This window comes from Ceratotherium simum, chromosome 9, assembly GCF_057802395.1.
Source record: "Ceratotherium simum simum isolate JZ-2026a chromosome 9, ASM5780239v1, whole genome shotgun sequence".
NCBI classification, from domain to species: domain Eukaryota; kingdom Metazoa; phylum Chordata; class Mammalia; order Perissodactyla; family Rhinocerotidae; genus Ceratotherium; species Ceratotherium simum.
In genome coordinates, this window is record NC_141908.1 from 17,414,875 (window position 1) to 17,436,628 (window position 21,754).

General features: G+C 37.9%; 1 protein-coding gene across 4 annotated transcripts in view; it reads right to left on the reverse strand.

The window, feature by feature from the left end:
- The window catches only part of NCKAP5 (NCK associated protein 5), a 906,791-nt gene that overhangs the window by 770,373 nt on the left and 114,664 nt on the right, over nucleotides 1-21,754 (reverse strand). For all 4 annotated transcript variants that reach the window (XM_087435078.1, XM_087435074.1, XM_087435075.1 and 1 more), the window contains exon 2: nucleotides 3,759-3,888. In XM_087435078.1, the coding sequence (XP_087291204.1) occupies nucleotides 3,759-3,827 (69 nt within the window). In that variant the 5' untranslated portion in view covers nucleotides 3,828-3,888. The remainder of the gene's footprint in view (nucleotides 1-3,758; nucleotides 3,889-21,754) is intronic.

A 21,754-nucleotide genomic window follows, 5' to 3' on the forward strand; every position in this document is an offset into this window, starting at 1 on the left:
AGAAGTACCACGAAGGACTTCATCATTCATAAAAGAAGCTGTCACTCCCATCTGTGCTTAAAAGCAAAAAGTAATTTTTCCCCAAATTAAAAGAGAATGTTTGCTATTGAAATATGAGCTGGTAAAAAAGATAATTCACTCCCTAGCCTTCTCATCAGCAAAATGCTATCACAGCTACAAGTGTCAAATAGCCATACATGCAGCCTAGGAACGATTCTTATAAATAAAAAAGCACAGTGTGAAATGCTGACATTTTCTGATCAAAAAGCGTCCTGGGGTGGATTGAACAGCTTTGGGTCAAGAAGAAGCGTTGATTTCTGGGGTGATTTTTATTGTTATCAGAGAGAAGACCATACTTGCTGTGAATATGTGGCTACCCGGCACACTCCCACTGGTGAAGGCAAACTTGTACTCACTTGTCTTTCTCTCGGGGTCTTTACCCCCCACATTGAAGCATATTTTTCATTTCAGTTTCACTTATCTGTCACTTTCTTCTTAAAAAGGGTGATTTATCAAATAAAAAATCATCAACATCAAAGAATACTTCAGTGTTACCAGGGTGCACACACACATACATACATACATACACACACACGTACACACACGCAAACCCTCCCCATCTCAGGTTCTGAAAGCAGCGACTAGGGAGCACAAACTCACATCTCTCAATTGGAGCCTTTTTCAGTATCTGGAGTGTGAGTTTCTTTATTCTGTGGCTCCTCCAGCTTAAACATTTAAAAGCTGTTACAAGGGAGCTATAATTTCTGCTCAACACTTCATGATTTGATTACGTAAAATAAAAAGTGTAATGAAGTTAATAGTACCTATTCTTGCACTACATTATGAGGAATATTTCCCTGCAAAATCTGAAAGTGGAAATTACCTCTGGGCCTCCTAACTCACAAAAATATGGGTCATGATGATTACTGCAGCAGAATTTCAAGACTTAAGAATTTAATATGTTTCCCTTTTCTCTATTGTTTTCCAAAAGGACATCTGCTCTTCCTGGGGTATTATGTAATGAAACATAAAGAACTGAAGTGACAGGGAGAAAACCTCAGTTCTACTCTTGGTTGTATCCTAATTGTGTGACCTCAGGAAAGCATTTAACCTCACTGAGTATTAACTCCTCCTTCTGCAAAGTGAGGAGACTGGATAACTCATTCCCAATTTAGCATTCTATGATTCAAAAAATAACATCACGTAACACAAAAAACAAAATAAACAAGCCTTGGAAATGAAGAGTGTATAATATGATGCCAAGTGTTTTCTTTTTTTTTTTTTTGTATTTCCCAGTATCCTTTATCTAGAATCAACTCTATATATTTCTTGCATAGTTATTTGTGTGGCTTCCACATGGAGCCAAAGAGTAGGACCACGTCTTGGGTTCGCGTCCTTTAGAGGCCAGTCAGCTTTGATCTCATCCCATCTCCCTCTCTTCCTGACAGTCACAATAGAGCTCACCCAAGGGGCTTTCAATGGTTCCTACTCTCAAAGAACCAACTCGAAAAGAATACTCTTGCTGTCATTGTCCCAGTAGCAGTGTCTTATATGAGGAAAGAACATAACACTAAAACAGAGGGTAAAATTATAGTCACACGGCCTAAGTTGTATAATGTTGAATAGCATTTAGGCACCTCCACACACCGGGCCACGTAGTCATAGGAGAGACAATCTTTTTCAGGATTTTCCCAATCTGGGCATGCAGATATAACACTTAATCTGCCTCTAGGAAACAAGAAAGATATTTCACTAGTGTAAAAACTCTCCTAAGCATCATACAGGGAGATTTAACAGGATTAAGTTTCTCAGTTGGTGCCAAGCAACAAGTTCTCATTTTCACAGCATTCTTTTATTCCATAAGTCAAGAAACAGATTCGCAGCCCCCACAAGACTCAGGGTAGGGCCATGTGCCAATGGGAATGCAAGCTGGGTTTGGGGCTTGCAGCTAGCACTGGTAATATGACAGGCTTTGATTTATGCTCACAGTCAAGTCTGTCCTTAAGAAAAATTTAAATGTGGGCAAAGATTTCACTGAGTCTCTTTCCTCTTTGATTTTCAGGTACCTAATGTCGTCATGGTAATCCACTTCCCCCTGCCCTACACCCTACAAGCCCTAACCCAGCACTGCATTCTAGCACTCTGTGCTCTGCATCCATTTTTTTTTTTTTTTTTTACCAATTCCCTCAACAAAATTCTGCTCATCTGGTTGACATTTAGAAATGATCCAAGACCTTTTATTAATGAATGCTACTGTGAATTATTGAAAGACAATAGCTTAGCATGCTTGCTTTTATAAGGTCTTTGCATATTCTCTGGAACCTAAGGCAGAATTTGGGGCTTTAGGGACCAACCAGCAAGGATGATATTTTTGGGTTAGGAGAACCTTTCCTGTGCTACTCACATCATAGTATATGGGCATCTCTGTCCCTTGCCTAGGCATAAGACAGACCCTATTGGAAAAATAATATGCAAGAAGTGTTTTCTTCTGCAAAGAAGAGGCTAAGAAATTATATCTTTATCCTAAGTTTCTCCACAAGTTACAAAGGGAATAGACATATAAACACAAACACACACACACATACACACACACACACACACACACACACACACTTTTCACCACATTCTACCTGGAGATAGAAAGACCTAAGAGATGAGAAGAACAAGGCACATCCACTGGGAGGAGAACTTAAAATACTATAAAATTTCTTAGCCTGGTATGCTGGTCAGTGCACAGCGCACAGAAATTGACTCCAATAACAAGAGAAGAACTAGACACAAAAGTTTAATGCAATCCTTTTCTCAATTCCCAGAAACTCACATCTATAACAGATTGAGATGTGAAGCCTCAGCAGTTATGGCGTAAACAGCTAATCTGTACACGGGTAGAGCAAGACTTACAGCAGCAAGACTTGGAAAAGGGCAACTTATAAATCAATTCAACAAATATTCTATTGAACGCCTGCTGTGACCCAGACTCCAGGCCAAGTGCTGGGAGTACACAAATGAATAAAGCACATCCCTATACAACATGCAAAAGAAAGAAGGAGGCTAAATTTCTATTTCAGTAGATGAGCAAGAGAGAAAGGAGGGACTTTCTTAATTTGATTTCTTGCTCTGTTCACATGCACTATGGAACAGAAGAGGTGACCTGCACATCTTAGGTCACAGACTGTCAGAGTGGCCAACCTTCAGAAATCAGTGACTTAGTCTATTTCCTTGGACAAACAGATTCTCATACATGAAAGCAAACCCAACCAGGTTGCTAAAAATGATGCTAATCAGCATTAAAACTTTTAGAAAGAAAGTTTATGGACAATTGAACTAATTTACATACCTAAGAAGATCTCAGAGACTTTCTTCACTCTTCAATATTTGAAGCTCTATTGAATTCTTCTTCAACTTATCCCCAAAGTTAAGATAAACGGGATGGAACAACTATATATAGGCTTGGCATTTGGCATCAGCTGTACAGTAGTGTTTTTGTATAGGTTAAAGTCTACTTCGGCTGGAATTAATGTAATTATATATAATGTTGACAGATTATGACATTTGCCTATTAAGACACTATACAAACATTCCAATAATTTGCTGGCTTTTGACTTTGTAAAAAACAAATGAAACAAAATCCCAGGGGATATTGCTAATGGGGTAACTGGAATGGAAGTTTCAAAAGCACAGGGTTCAGGAAATAACAGTCAAAGAATAATGCATTTTAAGCCAAAACATATAGTGGTAAATGAATATTTAGTACTTACCACAAGACTGCTGTCTAGAGACAGCCTTTTTCCAAAGTCCCTTTTCTCAAGCTGTCTCTTTCTCTCCATGGGTGAAGTTATTTATTTTCCTTTGTGATTTATAAGAACTCCCCTTCTGTTTCCAGAGTCACTGCAAAAAGTGAACACGTGTTTTACTATCCAAGTGAACAATGTTTAGACCCTTGTTTTTAACTTTCTAACCAAGAACAAGTGTTGAATTCAAAAATACCCAGACCCAAATAATAAGGATAGAACTGGGCTCTCTCAATTGAAAAGACCTCTCCGGTTGCAAATGTCACAGTCTTCTTTATGGAGGCTTCTGTGTTTTTATAGGTTTTGCTAATAGAGTTGGGGAATGGGTTTGCAGGTCGAATCAGCAGACTGTGGAAAAAAGCAAACAGTCCGTTTCATGCCACACTTGCTTCACGCCCGTCCTCTCTCTATCGGCCAGAATCATTCTGTTACTGTGCACATAGATATTGTCTGCAAATTCCATGAGATCAAACTGACAAAACCACACTCCATAACCAAGACTTATTGAGCCCAAGGCCCAATGAGGAAAAAGTGAAATATGAACGTTATTGTCAATATTTAATTTAAAAATATTTAACTTAAACATATTTGAGGAACATTATAAGATACGTTCCCTTTGGGACAGGTTGATTCAGAATGAATGGTGGATGACATCATTATTTTCAATGAGTACTTGAACACCCACTGCATTTTACCATATCAGATATAGTCAATCCTGCACTCCAATGAGATGCTTGCTTTAGAATGATTAAGCATTCCAGTTAGTAAGGATGTACCATTCATATTAAGCACCAGCTTCCGGTTTTCATCAAGATGTAAAAGTCTTGAAAAAAAAAAAGTAGGCTCAAGCCCAGGCTTTCCTACCTATTAGCCAAGTGGCCTTGGACAAGTAATTTAGCCTCTCTGAAACTTATCTTTCTCAACTGCAAAAACAATGATGGCGACTAAATGATGTATGTAAAAATGGTTTAAAGGCAATAAATTATAACTTACACGTAAGTTATAATTATGCACAGATTACATTAAAAGCAGTTAATCTTAAATACTAGACATAATTTGTCTTTGATGATTCAAAAGGCACTTTGAGGCACAGAAATTGCTCATAATCTGCACAAAACACATAGCCATTGTACTGCTGATATAGAAGAGCTGAACTTAATAAAATGCTATACCAGTTATTAATGAAATTGAAAAGAAATATTTTTCACAACTCCCTCAATTGCGCCAAGTCTGACGAGGACGCCATGGACTCGACCTCACAGCCCACAGCATGTGGCTTCCTCTTGGTTTCCTCTGCAAGGAAGACGGTTGAGACAGCTGTGCCTTGGAGAGGGTGTGCCCAAATTACAGTCCATCGTAGGAAACTGATGCACTCCTTTTCCAGCCATAGGCTCCCTCCTCCATCTTAGTCATTCCATCTCTCACTTCCAGGAACACTAATTTTAATTCATTACTGCTCCACTCAGAAACTCCTAAGAGTCCATTCTGAATTCAGGATAAAATCCAAATTTTTCAACATCATGTTCAAGGTCTACTTCCTGCCAGCTAGTCTTTTACAATCCCCAAACACACTAAGCACATTCCTGAGACCACACTTTTGATCACACCTCTCACCTCCATCTGGTCTAACCCCTGCCCCACCCCCAGCCCCCCCACTCCAGTGCCTGGCTCAGGTCCCATTTCCTTCACAGGACCTTCTTAGTCACTCCATTTGGCAATGATTCTTTTCTCTTCCAAGTTTCATAGAAGTCCCTAGGGACTTAACTTATTAATCACCATCATCGCCTAGGATAGTTCTTTAAATATAGTAAGCTCTTAATATTTGCTTGTTGGTAGGGCCTAGTAGTTAAAAACAAACTCCCAGCAGCATTTTCAGAACAAAGTTAGTTTTATACTATTACTATAGGAAAAATTAGTAGTCAACTGAAATTTGTTTGGGGGCTTGTCTTTCCTCCTTTCAGCTGTTCCCACCCACTTGGCAGTCCCCTCTTGGTAGCTCAGAATATTCTCTGTAATGATGGATCCAGCTAGAGAGACTACTCAGGCCCTGAGATTTCCCCTTCCATCAAAAACATGCCCTCTTAAGTCTTATTCCAAAGACCCCTGTGGTTTGATAAGTCAGAATAGATAATCCTTTGGCATTTAGCATGTATTTATTGAGTGTCTAATGTATGGAAGACCCAGTACTTAGATGTTGGTGACACAGCCACATATAAGAGAGACCAAGTCCCTGCCTTATGGAACTTACATCTAGTAGGAGGATATAGAAAATAAATAAGTAAACAACTCCAAACCATGATACGTACCTGCTATGAAGGAAATAATCCCCAGTAGGTGGTATCAGAGAGTGTCAAGTACATGGAAGAGGAGAAAATTTTAGATAGAATGGTAAGGGTAGGAGCCAGTCATGTAAAAATACCAGTAAAGAGCATTCCAGGTAGAGGGACCAGTCTTTCCACTGGGAAGCAGCTGGGAAAGAAGTTCATGTGCCCTAGAATAAGGGGACCAGTTTCTTAGGAACAAAGCAAGCTAGGAAGAGACTGTGAGAGAAAAGTTCCGAAATGTAAGCAACAACCAGATCACACAGGGTCTTGTAGGTCAAGGTAACTTGTTTGTTCTAAACACAATGGTTGATCTTAGGGTTTGATTTTCTACTTTACTCCTTACTAGCTGATAATGTTAAACAAATTATTTAACCTATTTTAGCTTCAGTTAATTCATCAATAAATAGGATCAATAATAAGACCTTCATAGTAGGGTTGTTGCCATGATTAATGAGATGATCCATTTAAAGAGTTTGTAGGGTTGTTGCCATGATTAATGAGATGATCCATTTAAAGAGTTTGCACTGGTGCCTGGCATACAGTAGGTAAGCTTTAAATATTAGATATATTGATTATCACTTATGGTAAATATGATTAAACTCATAACAGAGCAATTCTAGTGACTGGGTTTTATGCTCCACAATAGGCTGATGAGGCTGTCATTTGGGAAACAGGGACCCTGTTGACAGTTTTCAAATAGCCTAGTCTGCTATGTGGAAGGTTGACTGAACAGCTTAACCTGGTCAATTTCCTTTCATACTTTATGGTGCCAATTATATAGGCAGAGATTGACATTGAAAACATTTAGCAAATGACAGCACAGGTATTGATCAATCAGAAGGGCAGTCAATGGCAACAAGCACTACAGCCGTAGTAGTGTGTCCTGGCCAATTATCAGCCTAAGTATATGTTCTACCCCCATCCCAAGAACTTGAAAATTTGTGAAGTAAACCATTATACAACCTGGGAAAGGATCAAAGTAAAGTTATCCAAAAGGATCAAAGCAAGGCCACCCAATAGAAACAAAATGGCAATCAGGATGTGTCAATATGAAAAGGAGAGGGGTCCACAAAGGAAAAGTCAAGAAGGCTGATACACTCCACCTCTAGCATGGTCAGGGAAAGAGAGTGCCTACGTTTACATACAGCCAGCAAGAACTGTAGGTCTAGAGGGGAAATGAGTATGTCAGATCCCAAAGACACTTTGGTATTACACTGGCCATTTGTATCATCCAACAAACTCCCTTGCTCAGAGACCACTGTCATAAATCAACCTTCTAATTTTACTTGACGCCCAAGTAGTTTTACTTATAGAAGAAGAATGTGCTGACCAGCAGATATAAGTAGGCGATCTTTTGGAAAGTTACATTTTTAGTACAGATTTGCAATTTGGCATCTGACTCTTTATATTCATCATTTATGTATTTATTTAGTATATTAGTCAGCTTGCGCTGCCATAACAGAATACCACAGACTGAGTGGCTTAAACAATAAGAATTTATTTTCTCACAGTTCTGGAGGCTGGAAGTTCAATATCAAGGTGCTGGCAGGGTTGGTTTCTGGTGAGACATCACTCCCTAGCTTACATTTGGCCACCTTCTCTCTATGTCCTCACATGCCCTTTTCCTTTGTACGCATGCTTCTGGTGTATCTTCCTTTTCTTATAAGGACATCAGTCCTATTGAATGAGGCCCCTACTCTTACGACTTCATTTAACCTTAACTACCCCCTAAAAGGCCCTATCTCCAAATATAGTCACGTTGGGGGTTAGGGCTTCAACATATGAATTTTGAGGGGATACGTTTCAGTCCACAAGAGTTAGTTTCAGTCAAATGTCAAAGCCTGGTCACATCTCAGTGTACTAAGAATCAAATTTCTGAGTCTAAAAAATTGAGAGAAAACTTTGGGAGTCATTGGCTCCTCCCAGATCTTATCCCTCTCTGCTGGTTATTTGACTGTTGGATTTCCCCACCCCCACCACCCACCCACCCACCCCCACCTTGCCCCACTATACTCTTCTCTGTATTGCAGGTCTAGAGGTGCAAACTACCTTACCAAGACCTTTTAGTCAGTTGGTCAAGTTGGATTCTGCCAGTAGGAGGGAGAGGAGGGTAGAAGGCAACAGGAAAGGAAAGGAAAAGTCATCCTACTTCTGGCTCCAGCTGAGCAGCATCCACAGCAGGTCACTATAGGCTCCAGTAACTTCTATGATTCCTCCAACAGCTCAGCAGAAGAAAGGGCAGTAGCAGGTTCCCAGTCTCTGAGTACCATCACCTTATCCCTTTTGCTCCTGCAGCCCTTCCAACAGCTTCATAACAAATTCCTTACATTCAATCCCTCTTTGCTTGAAATATCTACAGCAGTTTCTCTTTTCCAGGCTTGACAATGATTGACGTGCAGCCCACAGAGTTACATTTGGACAGGCAGCCAGGCTTCCTTGGCCAACTCCTGGCTTTCTTCTTATGAGCCTTCTGAAATAATAGCCTGGATTTAAAAATTCTACTGGACACCAAGCTCCTGGAGAGCAGGGGCAAGATTTTATGTTCTATGTCCTCCTAGATAGTATAACGCCTGATGCACAGCGACATGGCAGACACTCAATGAGCATTTGCTGTTCGCATAAATAAATGAATGAATGAATGTTTACAGCTGTCTTCATGATCACGTAAAGAGCAGGGCAGCAATATAGCATTGCTAAAGCAAAGAAGTGCCATACACATTTAAAACACTGAAATTACTTTTTTAGCCAAACACACAGACATACCCAAGCCTCAAAGAAAACATTTTATCATGATTTTAAAACGATTATCAACCTAAAAATTACTGCTTAGGTCCTGCCTCCACTTACAAAGTACCATAACCCAGTTGTGTTCATGTCTTTTCTATGGCTTCTCACAACTCTGGTTATAAAGAACACATATCTGCCTCCAAGTGACGAATTGGAAGCTGCTTCCTCCCTGCATGGGAGGAAAATAGTCAGGGAGGTGAAGGAAGACAGGATATTAAGCATCTTTTTATTGACTGATGGTCACTGATACTGATCTCCCCTCCTCACATACACTCTCTCTAGCTGATAAAAAATACTATTTCTTGGTATCTGTAGAAATCTGAGTTGGCCTTAATAAACTTTCTTTAATTTTCCACACAGATAGTAATGGCCTTTCAGTGCTAGACAGACCCTTTAATATTCTTAAAGAATGCCAGTAATTTCTTTTTTCTTCTAGACTTTGTTAACAGACTGGATAATTTTCAAAGCACAGTAACCAAACAACACCATTAAATAAAACCTCAAAGGCATATTTCCTCACATGCCCATAGTCACACACATGCAGACACACACATACACACACTCACTGACTCTCACACACATTTTGAGAATAGTTTTCTCCGTTTCAATTTCTGTCTCTCTGAGCCTCCACTCCCAGGCCCTGATTTGAAATATTAATGGTAGTGCCAGAATAAATGGAAAAAAATGCTGGAGCCAAAGGGCATTGGAAGATTTGGCCCCCAGCCCTCTTTGCCACATAAATTTGAGCATGTTCTCTAACTTCTGTGAGTTTACATTTCCTAATCTGCCTTTCTCACCAGGTTATTGTGAGGTTCCAATGAGATAATGTATGAAAAAGCCCTTCCATATCTAGATTTAAGATATTTTTCAGTCAGCTTCATGAAGCCACAAACAATGCAAAATGCAACTGTTTGTAGCCTATATATATCCGGAGAACAGAGACTGTGTCAAACCCATTGGTATATCCCCTGAGCACCCAGCACACTGGCTCAGCCCCGGTATAAATCCTACAAAGAATAACTGCAGAAATGAACATGCCAACGACAAACCCAGAGGGCAGCAAATGACAAGGTTGCTCAGCGGATCTCCACCCTGACTGTGCCTTAGAATCACCTGGGGAGATTGTAAAACATGCCCACACCCAGGCCCCATCCCAAACCCCTGGAATCTCTAGAGGCATGGGCCTGGGCACCAGGGCATGGTAACAGCAGCCAGGGTTGGCACCCAGTGGTTACAGCATGGGTTCTCAAGCCTTGCTGTGTATTAGAGTCACCTGGGGAGTCACCGAGGCCCGTTCTCAGACCAAATAAATCAGGATTGCTAGGGGTGGGACCCAGCCACCCTTATTTTAAGATCCCTGAATGACTCCAACACGCAGCCAATCGAGCACCAGTTTGAGGGGGTGAAGTTATGCCCCCTTTGTTGATCTCCTTCTCTTTCTCAAGGGATGAGGGACACGTAGTTGTCGGCAGCAGCAGCTGCCTTTCGTTGGCCACTGCAACCAGCAATTCTTAATCTGCAAACTCTGACCCCAAAGGAGAGAAATGTTGGATACAAACATTTTCGATCAGCATCTTCCTCCCTCCCCCCACTCTCTCCAGTTCACCAATAGTCCTGCTTAAATTGGTCTTCTGCTTTGTACAGAAAGTAATGTTGACTAAAGATAGAAATATCAAATGCAGATTCCAAATTAATGCACAAATGTTTTGGAAAGAGTGAGGTCATCACTTAGAGAATGAAGAGAACTTCCAATAGCCAGGACAAGAGTGGCAGAGAATCCTGACTCAGATGCTCCCAAACCCGCTCCCTCCTTTCTCCCCACCATTCTCCAGGAGCACCCTGCTCTCATTTCAAAGTGCATAGAGTAGGAGGGAAAAAGAGGAGATTATGAATCCGTAAGATTTGCTTATAACTACCTAACAGAATGTTTGAAACTCCTGTCAGCTTTGTATTGAAATCTTTTCATCTCAATCTTTTGTCTACTTAAAGGAAAGTAGTTGGCTTTTCTTTTACTTTAAACACATAGACACAGCAGTTTCCTTTTGGAAGATATACTGGTTCAACAACTTTCTGCTATTGATACATCCATTCCTGAAGTATATGGGTAAGGCTGTGTGTGTGTGTGTGTGTGTGTGTGTGTGTGTGCGCGCGCGCGCGCACATGACCACACACACGCCCACACGCACATATATACGAGCGTGTGTTTCTGTTGCATGTGTGTGAACGTGTATCAGTGTGTGTGCGATCGCATGCATGTGTGTACGCATGCTCACTCTGACTGAAGAGAAAATGGCTGCCTCCATTCTGGACATGAGTATAAAGAAACACCAAATTATGTGATTTTCAACCATAAAGCGTCTATTTAAATCCCAACAGCACCCTGAAACTGATTTAGAAAACTGAATGCTAACAGATTTCCCCAATGTGGTGTCCATCCTTGCCAGATAAATTAGTGGCTGGAAATAGTCTCTGAGGGACGTGACAACTTTTTTCTTTGAAGTGGAGGAAAATGTTTCATGATGATGAAAATTGGTTTTAAAAAATGGTTTCATGAGCTCATGTTTATTAAACTTCTCATCCTAGAACCTATTCAGTAGCTTACAGTTGATGATTTAAATGCTGGACAGACCCCTAAGAGTCACTGCTCCACGGCCCCCACCTCAGATAAATGACAAGGGGAACAAGGGAGCTGCAGTGAAGGCTGGGTGTGGAAATCCCGGCTATTGTTCCACGTGCATCTTCTGTAAACTGGAAGAGTTAAAGAATCGACCTTAATTGAACCAAGTTCCTTAGGAACGGAGGACAGGGAAAGCTCTTGGAAGCTGTAAACATCCAAAATGCAGTAATTTACAATGCTTATTATTTAAATCTTTAAAAAATTGAGATATAATTCACATACCATAAAATTCATTCATTTAAAGTGCAAAATTCAGCGTCAACCCCTTCCTCAAGCAAAAAAAGGAAGATTGGCAGCAGATGTTAGCTTAGGGTCCATCTTCTTCACCAAAAAAAAAAAAAAAAAAGTGAATGATTTCAGAGCAAAGACTCACTTTTTGTTGGGATAATCTTGGAAAACTTGCTTTTATTGTCATTCCAGGTGTTGCCAGCTGATTTCCAGACACAAAGTATTGCTACATTTTTACAACGTATGAACTAAAACCTAAAAGATGGAATGGCAAGGGCTTGGACCAGGATAAGCATTTCAGCTCTGGCTGCTCTTCTCGAACCATCTGTTCCTTCTCTCTCAGACTTTCTTTGTAAAGACTCCCCACTATTTAGTTCCCTCCTCTGCCTCCTCTCCATTTATCACTTTAAGAAAGGTTTCTAGTTCATTGCATGAAATGTCTACATGTTGCCCATGAACTCTTAAGGGGAAAGTCGGTGTAAAAATGAAACAGATAAATAAATCAACTTTTAAAAATACATAAATAAAGTGTGCACATAACCCCAGTGGATTGGAAGAATATTTAGATAAGTGACTAGGGAAAAGAATTTTCACACTGTGTCATCTGCTAAAGCTAATGAGTTAATTAAATTAGAAAAATTCCACTGCCAAAAGCAAAAACATCCAAATAGGTGGGATGCTGGGGGAATTAGAGACCATGCTACTAAATGCATTCTGTTCGAGCTTTTTTTTCCCCCTTGAGAAGGCTGTGGATAGCTACACTTAAAAACCCATCTAATTTCAAGAGCGTGTTTTCCATCTGGGGCCAGTTGGGTAGACTGTGCTCTAAACTCTGCAAAGCCTGCTGAGAGCAACAGGACTTGTTAAGAAAACAGTTTATGAAAAGCAATGTTTTGTGAAGATACAGCAAAAGGTTTAACTGTGATGTCCGCATACATTGCTGAATTCATTATTTTTCGTTAAATTCTTTTGCGCACAAGTGAAAAACCAAAATGATTCAGGAAATGGATATAGTAAAATAAATTGAAAGCCAATACATTTTTGCTAAGGCTTTAGCTGGTAATTAGACTATTTCCAGCTACGTGGAAGTTTTTTTTCACTTTAAGAGGTTATTCACTCATCTTTTTTAGTACCTCCTTCCACAAACCCCTGCCCTAAATAATACTGATGTGAAAAAAATACTAAAAGTCTAGTAAATCAAGATTAAGGGATTAAACCTCAAAAATCCCTTAATATGCTAAAAAACAATAGAAAGAATTCTTAATAAACCATAAAATGTAAAATATGACATTAAAGATGTCCTAAGTAATAACAGCTGTCAAATGAATGTATGAGAAAAGTCTCAAAGATGTTTATCTTCTTCTAGTCAGTGTTTAATTAAATTGAGAGTGCTATTCACTTGTGGGGAGGGAGGTGAGCTAAAATCTCTTTAAAACAGTTGGTGACCACTCACTTAAACTGAGAGCTAGAAAGAGTAAGTTTAGGGTTTCTGTGTAAGTATATGTATATGTATATATCTATCCCTCCCACCTCCCTAGAGGTGGTGTATATATGTATAGGTAATATATGTATAATATATATATAGTACCTGCATGTATATGGTCATTTTTTCTCCTCTTTTTATCATTTCTCCCTGGTTATGAGCAATAGTAAACAAAATTTCTAATTATTTGGGCTTTTATTTTTCATGTGATGGGTTGTTTCTTTTTATTTGGGCTTCAAAGGCTAGGCAATAAGAGAATTTCTATGGATAGTTGGATAAACCAGTGATTCACAAATTCATGAATAGCAATGACTGGTGGATTTCATTAAAATGCAGATTCTAATTCAGTAGGTCTGCGGTAAAGCCTGAGATTCTGCATTTCTAATAAGCTGATGCTTCTGGTCTGATTGTACTTTGATAGTAAAGGATCTGAAACTTAAAATAGAGAACTTACCTATGTACACATAAGAGTGAAATTCCAAGAATTTTCCTATGAAGCTATGCTCATCTAGCTGGATGTTATGATGACTTACTTCTTGACACAATCAAAGATACTTCATGGACTACGGTTTAGGTCATATACAATAATTCTTGTGTTAACCTCTACCCAGGACATTTGGAATCCCAGAACCTTAGGTTTGAATGCTTTCTTCTGAGCCGCCTCTTCACTTACCCACCAATAGTGATTGCCTCTAAAATAAACCTAACGAGCGGTTACCTTGTTTCTGCTTGGTTCTTTTGTTGACGAAGTCTCACGCTTCTTTTCACAGCAGCCCATTTCACATTTGGGGGTCTCAAATGGTTAGAAAGTTCCAATGTGTCTCTTGGATTTTCACCTAGTGACCATAGCTCCATTTCCTGGAGCAAATATGTTTTCACTTACTCGAGTAAAATACCCCCAATTTCTTCAAAATTTTCTCTTCTGAGAAAGTGTCCACAGCCCTTGCCTTCCTTGTCACTGTCACTGAAACTTCCTAGAATTTGATGAAAATCTAGATGATAGGCCTTTTATTCTGATTATTTTTTAAAAATTACATCATAATATATGCATTTGTTCTCTTTATAAAACATAAGCAGTAAAAATATAGAGATGCTATAACATAAAAATTATATACTTTCACTGGCCCCTTTTTACTCCTCTCCCTAGAGGTAATCACTTTTAACAGTCTTTCCATTTGTTTACCTGCAGAAATATGCAAACATGTAAATATGGATTTTTTTCTTTCTATAGAAATGGGATTAATATCTATTGTTCTATGACTGCTTTTTTTTGACCTGATATACTTAATATACATGAGCCAAATTTATTTGTTCACAGATTCATGTTACTCTATAGAATGAATGAGCAACAAATTGTCTATTAAATTACAGGTAGAAATTTAGACAGTCACTGATGTTTTCTGATTCTAGACAGTGCTGCCACGAGTATTGCATACGCATCTTTTGTGCCGGTGTGAGCTTCTCTCTAAAGTATAGATTTCTAAAGGTGGAATTACACTGTAAAAATTTTTAAATTTTTGATAGAAATTGCCTAATAACCTTCAAAAATATTTTAAGAATGTACACTACCACTAGCAGTGTATGAGACTACCTATTTCCCACACGGTCTTCACTGCTGGATAGCCCAGGCTGGCCCACCAGAGGAGGAGAGCTGAGGTGCCCTAGTGGACAGCCACACACCTGGGTGAGGCCACCTTGGACCCTCCAGCTCTAGTCAAGCCTTCAGATGACCACAGCCATGTGAATGATCTCAGGTGAGATCAAAAGAAGGATCACACAGACTACCAACTCATGGAACCAGGAGAAAAAAAGAAATCGTTGTGGTTTTAAGTAACCAAAGTTGGAGTGGTTTGTTATGCGGCAACAGATAACTTAGAATATCTCTCCATTAATTTGGGTCATTGTTCATGTCCAGTAAAATGTTATAACTTTCATTAAATAGCCCTTGGGCATATCTCCTTTATCCTAGATATTTGTTTTCTGTTGCTCTTGAGATTAAATATTTTTTTCTAATTATATTTTCTAATTAGTTATAGGTAGTATAGAAAAAAACTATTGATTAACAAACTTTGAACTTCTCTTTAGCCATTTTCCTGAGCACTCTTACTAGTTCTAAATATGCTTATTTTATTCTGTTGGATTTTCTAGAAAGAAAACAATAACATTTTTGGCTCCTCAATTCCAATATCTACAAGTCTTCTTTCTTTCTTTGGTTACATTGCGTTGGCTAGGACACCAACTTGATAGTGGGAACTTTTGTTCCTTACTTCAGTGGAATTAGTTGTAATTTTTTCACCAGTGAGTATGAGACTGTCTGGATTCTTTGTAGCTACCAATTACCAGATTGGGAAAATTGCTGTGTATTCCTGGATCCCTATAGTGCTTTAAAACGTTTTATTTTTAATTTAAATAATTAAACATACCAAAAAGTCCGTAAAGTAACAAACATTCATGTACCCACCGCTCATATTTTAAAAAGTTAATCTTTTGCCATATTTTCTTTAATTAAATTTTTCTTTAAAAAAAAAAAAGAAAGCATTATAGATTCAGTTATAGCCCCATTAGCCACTATCTTGTAGTGGGGAAGCATCCTTGCTGTGTATGAATCATACTTTTACTATGTATGTACCAAGAACAATATACAGTATTGTTTAATGTGCATTTTTTAAGTTTATATTTGCTATTATACTTTCTGTATTCATTTGTCACTTTTTTTCACTTAACATGACTACAATTTTTTTTCCACTTAACATTATGGCATTAAGATTTATCCATTCTTCCCATAGAATGAGCCACATCTAGCAGGTTTGCATTAGACTAGGCATGAGTCTGAGTCCTGAAACCTCCCTTGATAAAAGGAGTTCTTGTTCATTTTAAATATTTTAAGAATCCTATTAAATGGATTTATGACAGTTTATCTACCCAATTCCCAAAAAACAGATATTTAGGTTATTTCCAGTGTTTTGCCATTCACATTACAAACGATGCTGCTATGAACATTCTTGCTCAAGCATCCTTCTGAACAAAGGCAGAAAATTTTCTCTCTCATACAGAGATCTCACTGGGTCATAGGTTATGCACATGTTCATTTTAACAGGCAGCATTAAGTTGCCATCCAAAAAAGTTATACTGCAGTAATTTATACTTACGTCAGCAATGTTAACATTTCTGTTTCCCTCTGGCTTGCCTACCATACAATACAGCAATCTCACTTCTGGGTACATATCCAAACAAAATGAAATCACCAACTCAAAGAGATATCTGCACTCCCACGTTAATTGCAGCATTATTCACAATAGCCAAGACATACAAACAACCTAAGTGTCCATCAATGGATGAATAGATAAAGAAGATGTGGTGTGTGTGTGTGTGTGTGTGTGTGTGTGTGTGTATAGACAATGGAATATTATTCAGCCATAAAAAAGAAGGAAATCCTGCCATTTGTGACAATATGAATGGACCTTGAGTGCATTATGCTAAATGAAATAAGTCAGACAAAGAAAGACAAATACTATATGATCTCACTGATATGTAGAATCTATAAGAGCCGAACTCATAGAAACAGAGAATAACATGGTGGTTGCCAGGGCTTGGGTGTGGGGGAAATGGGGAGATGTACTTCCAGTTGTCAGATGAATAAATTCTGGGGATCTAATGTACAGCATGGTGACTATAGTTAATAATAATGTATTTTATACTTGAAACTTGCTAGAGAGTAAACATTAAATGTTCTCACCACACACACACACACACACACACACACACACAAAATGGTCATTATGTAAGGTGATGGAGGTGTTAACTAACCTTTTGTGGTAATCATTTTGTAATATGTATATCAAATCATCATGTTGTACACCTTAAACTCACATAATGTTATATGTCAATATATCACTTCTTAGCTTTTTGGCTAAGATCAAGCATTATATGTCACTATATCTCAATAAGCCTGGAAAAAAAGAAAAGAAATGCTTGGTTATTTTTGCAATTGGATTAGAGAGTCTCCTGTATGGTTGGATTGAAGGCAGTGCCTCCACTCTGACTTGATTACTATTTTCTCTATATATTTACTTGGGGTTCTTCCCATAGAATGAGCCACATCTAGCAGGTTTGCATTAGACTAGGCATGAGTCTGAGTCCTGAAACCTCCCTCTCTGTCAGTGTTTTTTATTTCTTTTATTTTGTATTGTCCCCCCACCACCTTTTAAATTTTTTTCCTAATTTTTTATTTATAATTTTTTATTCCCCTTATTTTTAAAAAACTTTTCCTAATTGCTCCCCTTCCCCCATAAAATTTTAATACCATAGATATACTGTATATCTATGTATGTAGTAGGGCCCTTTGGAGTTTTTTGTCCCAAGAACCAATTTTCCTCCCCATTGAGAGTGTTTCTATCTAAAGATTCAAAATACTTTCAGGTTCCTCAATTTCCTTTTCTGGAAAAGTCAACTTGAAGCTCTTACATAGTCAGCAAGATTTACAACTCTTTTGACCACTGGAAGGTGACAATAGTGACACTGAGTTCTGGATTACTTCACTAGGTGTATACTCATTTGATGAAGTGCCTTACGGGGAAGGAGAGAAAAAAGATGCTTGAGCAAAGTCAGCAGCTCCAAACCCAAAGGGCTAATAAGTCATGACGGTAATGTACATGAGGAAAGCTGGCCCCGGGAGAACTGTGTCCACCTGGGTAGCGCACATCTTATCCAAAGAGGGCAGCTGGCCCTCAACTGCAGCCAAAACCACCACGCAGGAATGAAGGTTCATTTTACCAAACCCTTCAGTTTTTCAAAGGAAGCCAGATATTCAGATATTTATGTTAAATCTCTCAATTTTCAAAGATTGCTTAGATTTTAAAAATACATTTCACAAGCCAAATAAAATTCATCTCTGAGAAATGTGTAGCCTGTAAGCCACAGAGTTCTCACAAACCTCCCTCCTCCTCTAAAATTTGATAATTATTTTCCAAATTTTGAATTAATGTAAAACTCCAAGAAGATTGTAGTCTTAAATACTCACACAAAAACTTAGAGCAGCAATGAGGGGGAGGTAATTTTATTTCCCATCACCTGCCTATGCGAATGGTGGAAATCCAAACTTTCTTTTCACAGATAATTTATTCTCCTTTTACATGAAGTCAAAATGTGGAAGCAATCATCCTAAGTTATAGAAAAAGTTCTGAAAGCATAAAGGTTTTTTATCCTTACTTTAAAATTAAAAGATTACTAGGTTACTGAATAATTTTTAGATATTCATGTATGCCATTACAACACAGAGACTGAAAAGTCTCTCCTTGAAAGATAATTTGATGTAGTTTTTTCATTTAATAGATTCTCCAAGGTGTGTGAGTACATACTTCTGTAATCTTTTGGTTGTCTGTATGTTTTTTCTTCCTTGTTAGTTTTAGGATTTCTGTCTCATCCACACAAAAAGTAATTAAGGTCACCTGTGGCTATTTTGATAGGTCACACTAATCAAATTACCTGAATCATGACCCTATCTATGCCTCATAGTTTGCTGTGTAGATAGTCTCTGTGGGCTTGAGCAAATCTTGATACATTTTGGAAATTCAAATTTAAGGTTTGTATGTCTGGGTCTGTTACTACCTACCTATCTATCTTCAGACAAATAATTTAATGTCTCTAGTCCTCGGTTTCCTCATCTCACATATAAAGGGAAATAAACTGAGTGATCTCTAAAAGCCCTTTGGGAGTTAAAATATTTTGATCTATAAAATAATTTAAATATATTAAAACCTTTGATTTTAAATTTATTGCACAGCTTTATTGATATAATTCACATATCATAATATTGACCCATTTAAAGTGTACATGTAGTTCAGTAGTTTTTAGTAAATTCACAGAATTGTGCAACCATCACCACAATCTAATTTTAGAACGCTTTCAACATTCCAAAAAGAAACCTCACACTTTACTGGTCCTTCCCCATGCCCTCCCCCCATCCAGCTGCACGCAACCACTAAATCTACATCCTGTCTCCATGGATTCGTTTATTCAGGACGTTTCCCATAAATGGAACTATAATGAGTAGTCTTTGTGACTGATTTCTTTCACTTAGCATAATGTTTTCAAGAATCATTCATGTCGCAGCACATATCAGTACTTCATTCCTTTTTATGGCTGAATAATATTCCACTGTATGGATTACCATATTTTATTTATCCATTTATCAGTTACTGGACATTTGGATTGTTTCCACATTTTTGCTATGAACATTCACGTACGATTTTTTGTATGAACATATGTTTTCATTTCTCTTGGGTATGTACATAGAAGTGGGATGGCTGGGTCCAATGGAAACTCTTAGTCTAGTATTTTGAGGAACTGCCAAACTGTTTTCCAAAGTGGCTATACCATTTTACATTCTCACCAGCAATGTATTAGAGTTCCAATTTCTTCACATCTTTGCCAACATTTGTTATTGTCCATCTTGTTTATTGTAGACACTCGAGTGAATGTGAAGTGCTATCTCATTGTGGTTTTGATTCCCTAGTGACTTATAAGGCTCAGGATTTCTTCATGTGTTTATTGGCCATTTGTATATCTTCTTTGGAGAAACATCTATAGTAGTCCCCCCTTATCCACAGGGGACACATTCCAAGACCCCCAGTGGATGCCTGAAACCAAAGATAGTAATGAAGCCTATATATACTACGTTCTTTCCTACACATACATACCTATGATCAAGTTTGTATAAATTAGGCACAGTAAGAGATTAACAACTAACAGTGCAATAGAACAATTATAACAATATACAGTAATAAAAGTTATGTGATTGTGGTCTCTCTCTCTCTCAAAATATCCTATTGTACTGTAATCATCCTTCTTCTTGTGACGACGTGAGATGATATAGTGCCGACTCGATGAGATGAAGTGATGCGAATGATGTAGGCATTGTGACGTAGATTTGTTTTTGGACCATGGTTGACTGGCGGTAACGAAATGGTGGAAAGTGGAATCGTGGATAAGGGAGGACTACTATATTTAGAATTTTGCCCATTTTTAATTGAGTAACTTATCTTTTTATTGTTCAGTTGTAAGAGTTCTTTGTTTATTCTGGTTATAAGTCTCTTGCTAGATATACCATTTGCAAATATTTTCTCTCATTCTGTGGGTTTTCCCTTTCATTCTGGTGTCCTTTGATGCACAAATATTTCTAATGTTACTGACTTCCAAGTTATCTACTTTTTGTTTTGTCACTAATGTTTTTGATGTTGTATCTAAAAAACCATTGCCTACTCCAAAGCAATAAAGATTTACTCCTATTATAGGAGTTTTATAATTTTAGCTCTTAACATTCAGGTCTATGACTTGAGTTGATTTTTTTGGTATGGTATGAGGTAGGAGTCCAAATTCAATCTTTTATACATGGATACCCAATTGTCTTACTATTATTTATTGAAAATACTGTTCTTTACCCCACAGAATTGTCTTGGCATCCTTGTCAAAAATCCATTGACCCTAAGAGTGATAGTTTATTTCTGTACTCTCAAGTCTGTTCATTTGATGTCTCTGTCTAGCCTTAGGTCAGTACCACACTACCTTGATTGCTATAGCTTTGTAGTAGGTTTTGAAATTGGGAGTGTGAGTCTTCTAACTTTATTTTCAAGATGGTGTTGGCTATCTTCCATATAAATCTCCGTTGTATTTCCATATGAATTTTAGCATCAGCTTATTAATTTCTGCAAAAAGCCAGCAGGGATTTTGATAGAGATTGCACTGAGTCTGTAGAACAATTTGGAGAGTATTGCCATCCAAACAAGGCTAAGTCTTCTGATACATGAAAATGGGATGTCTTTCCATTTATTTCGATCTTTTTAAATTTCTTTCCACATTTTTATGTAGATTTTGGTGCACAAGTCTTGCACTTCATTTGCTAAATTTATTGCTAGGTGTTATATTCTTTAGGTTGCTATTATAAGTGGGGTTATTTCCTTAATTACAGTTTTGGATTATTCATTGCACTCTATATCTTGTAAGCTTCAAGATGAAAAACTAGGTTATATTTTATTCATTCTAACTTTTTTGTGTTTTTCTTTAAATGATGCACTCATTTTTATTTTAGTTCTAAGTAATATATTTATATTATCCAGTGTTTTTTATTTATTTTTATTAAGTCATGAAAAGACTCATAAGAATTGTATGCAGCATGCTTGAATTGAAGTCAAGCTGGATGCCTAGTCTAGTCAATCAATCACCCAGAATAAATTACGATTGACTTCCATCTTCTTTTGCTGGCACTCACTGAACACTTACCGAATGCACATCACTAACACGGGTCTTAGTAGCCCACATTTGCTGAAAATGCATTCATCCCCTTCTAACAAGCAAATTGCATTTAATTCCCATGACCTCAGAAAAACAGTTGGTAAGGCACTAAAACATAAATAAATACTGTCATCATTTCTAGCTTACTGCTTTGATTAAATATTTGCATTTTTTA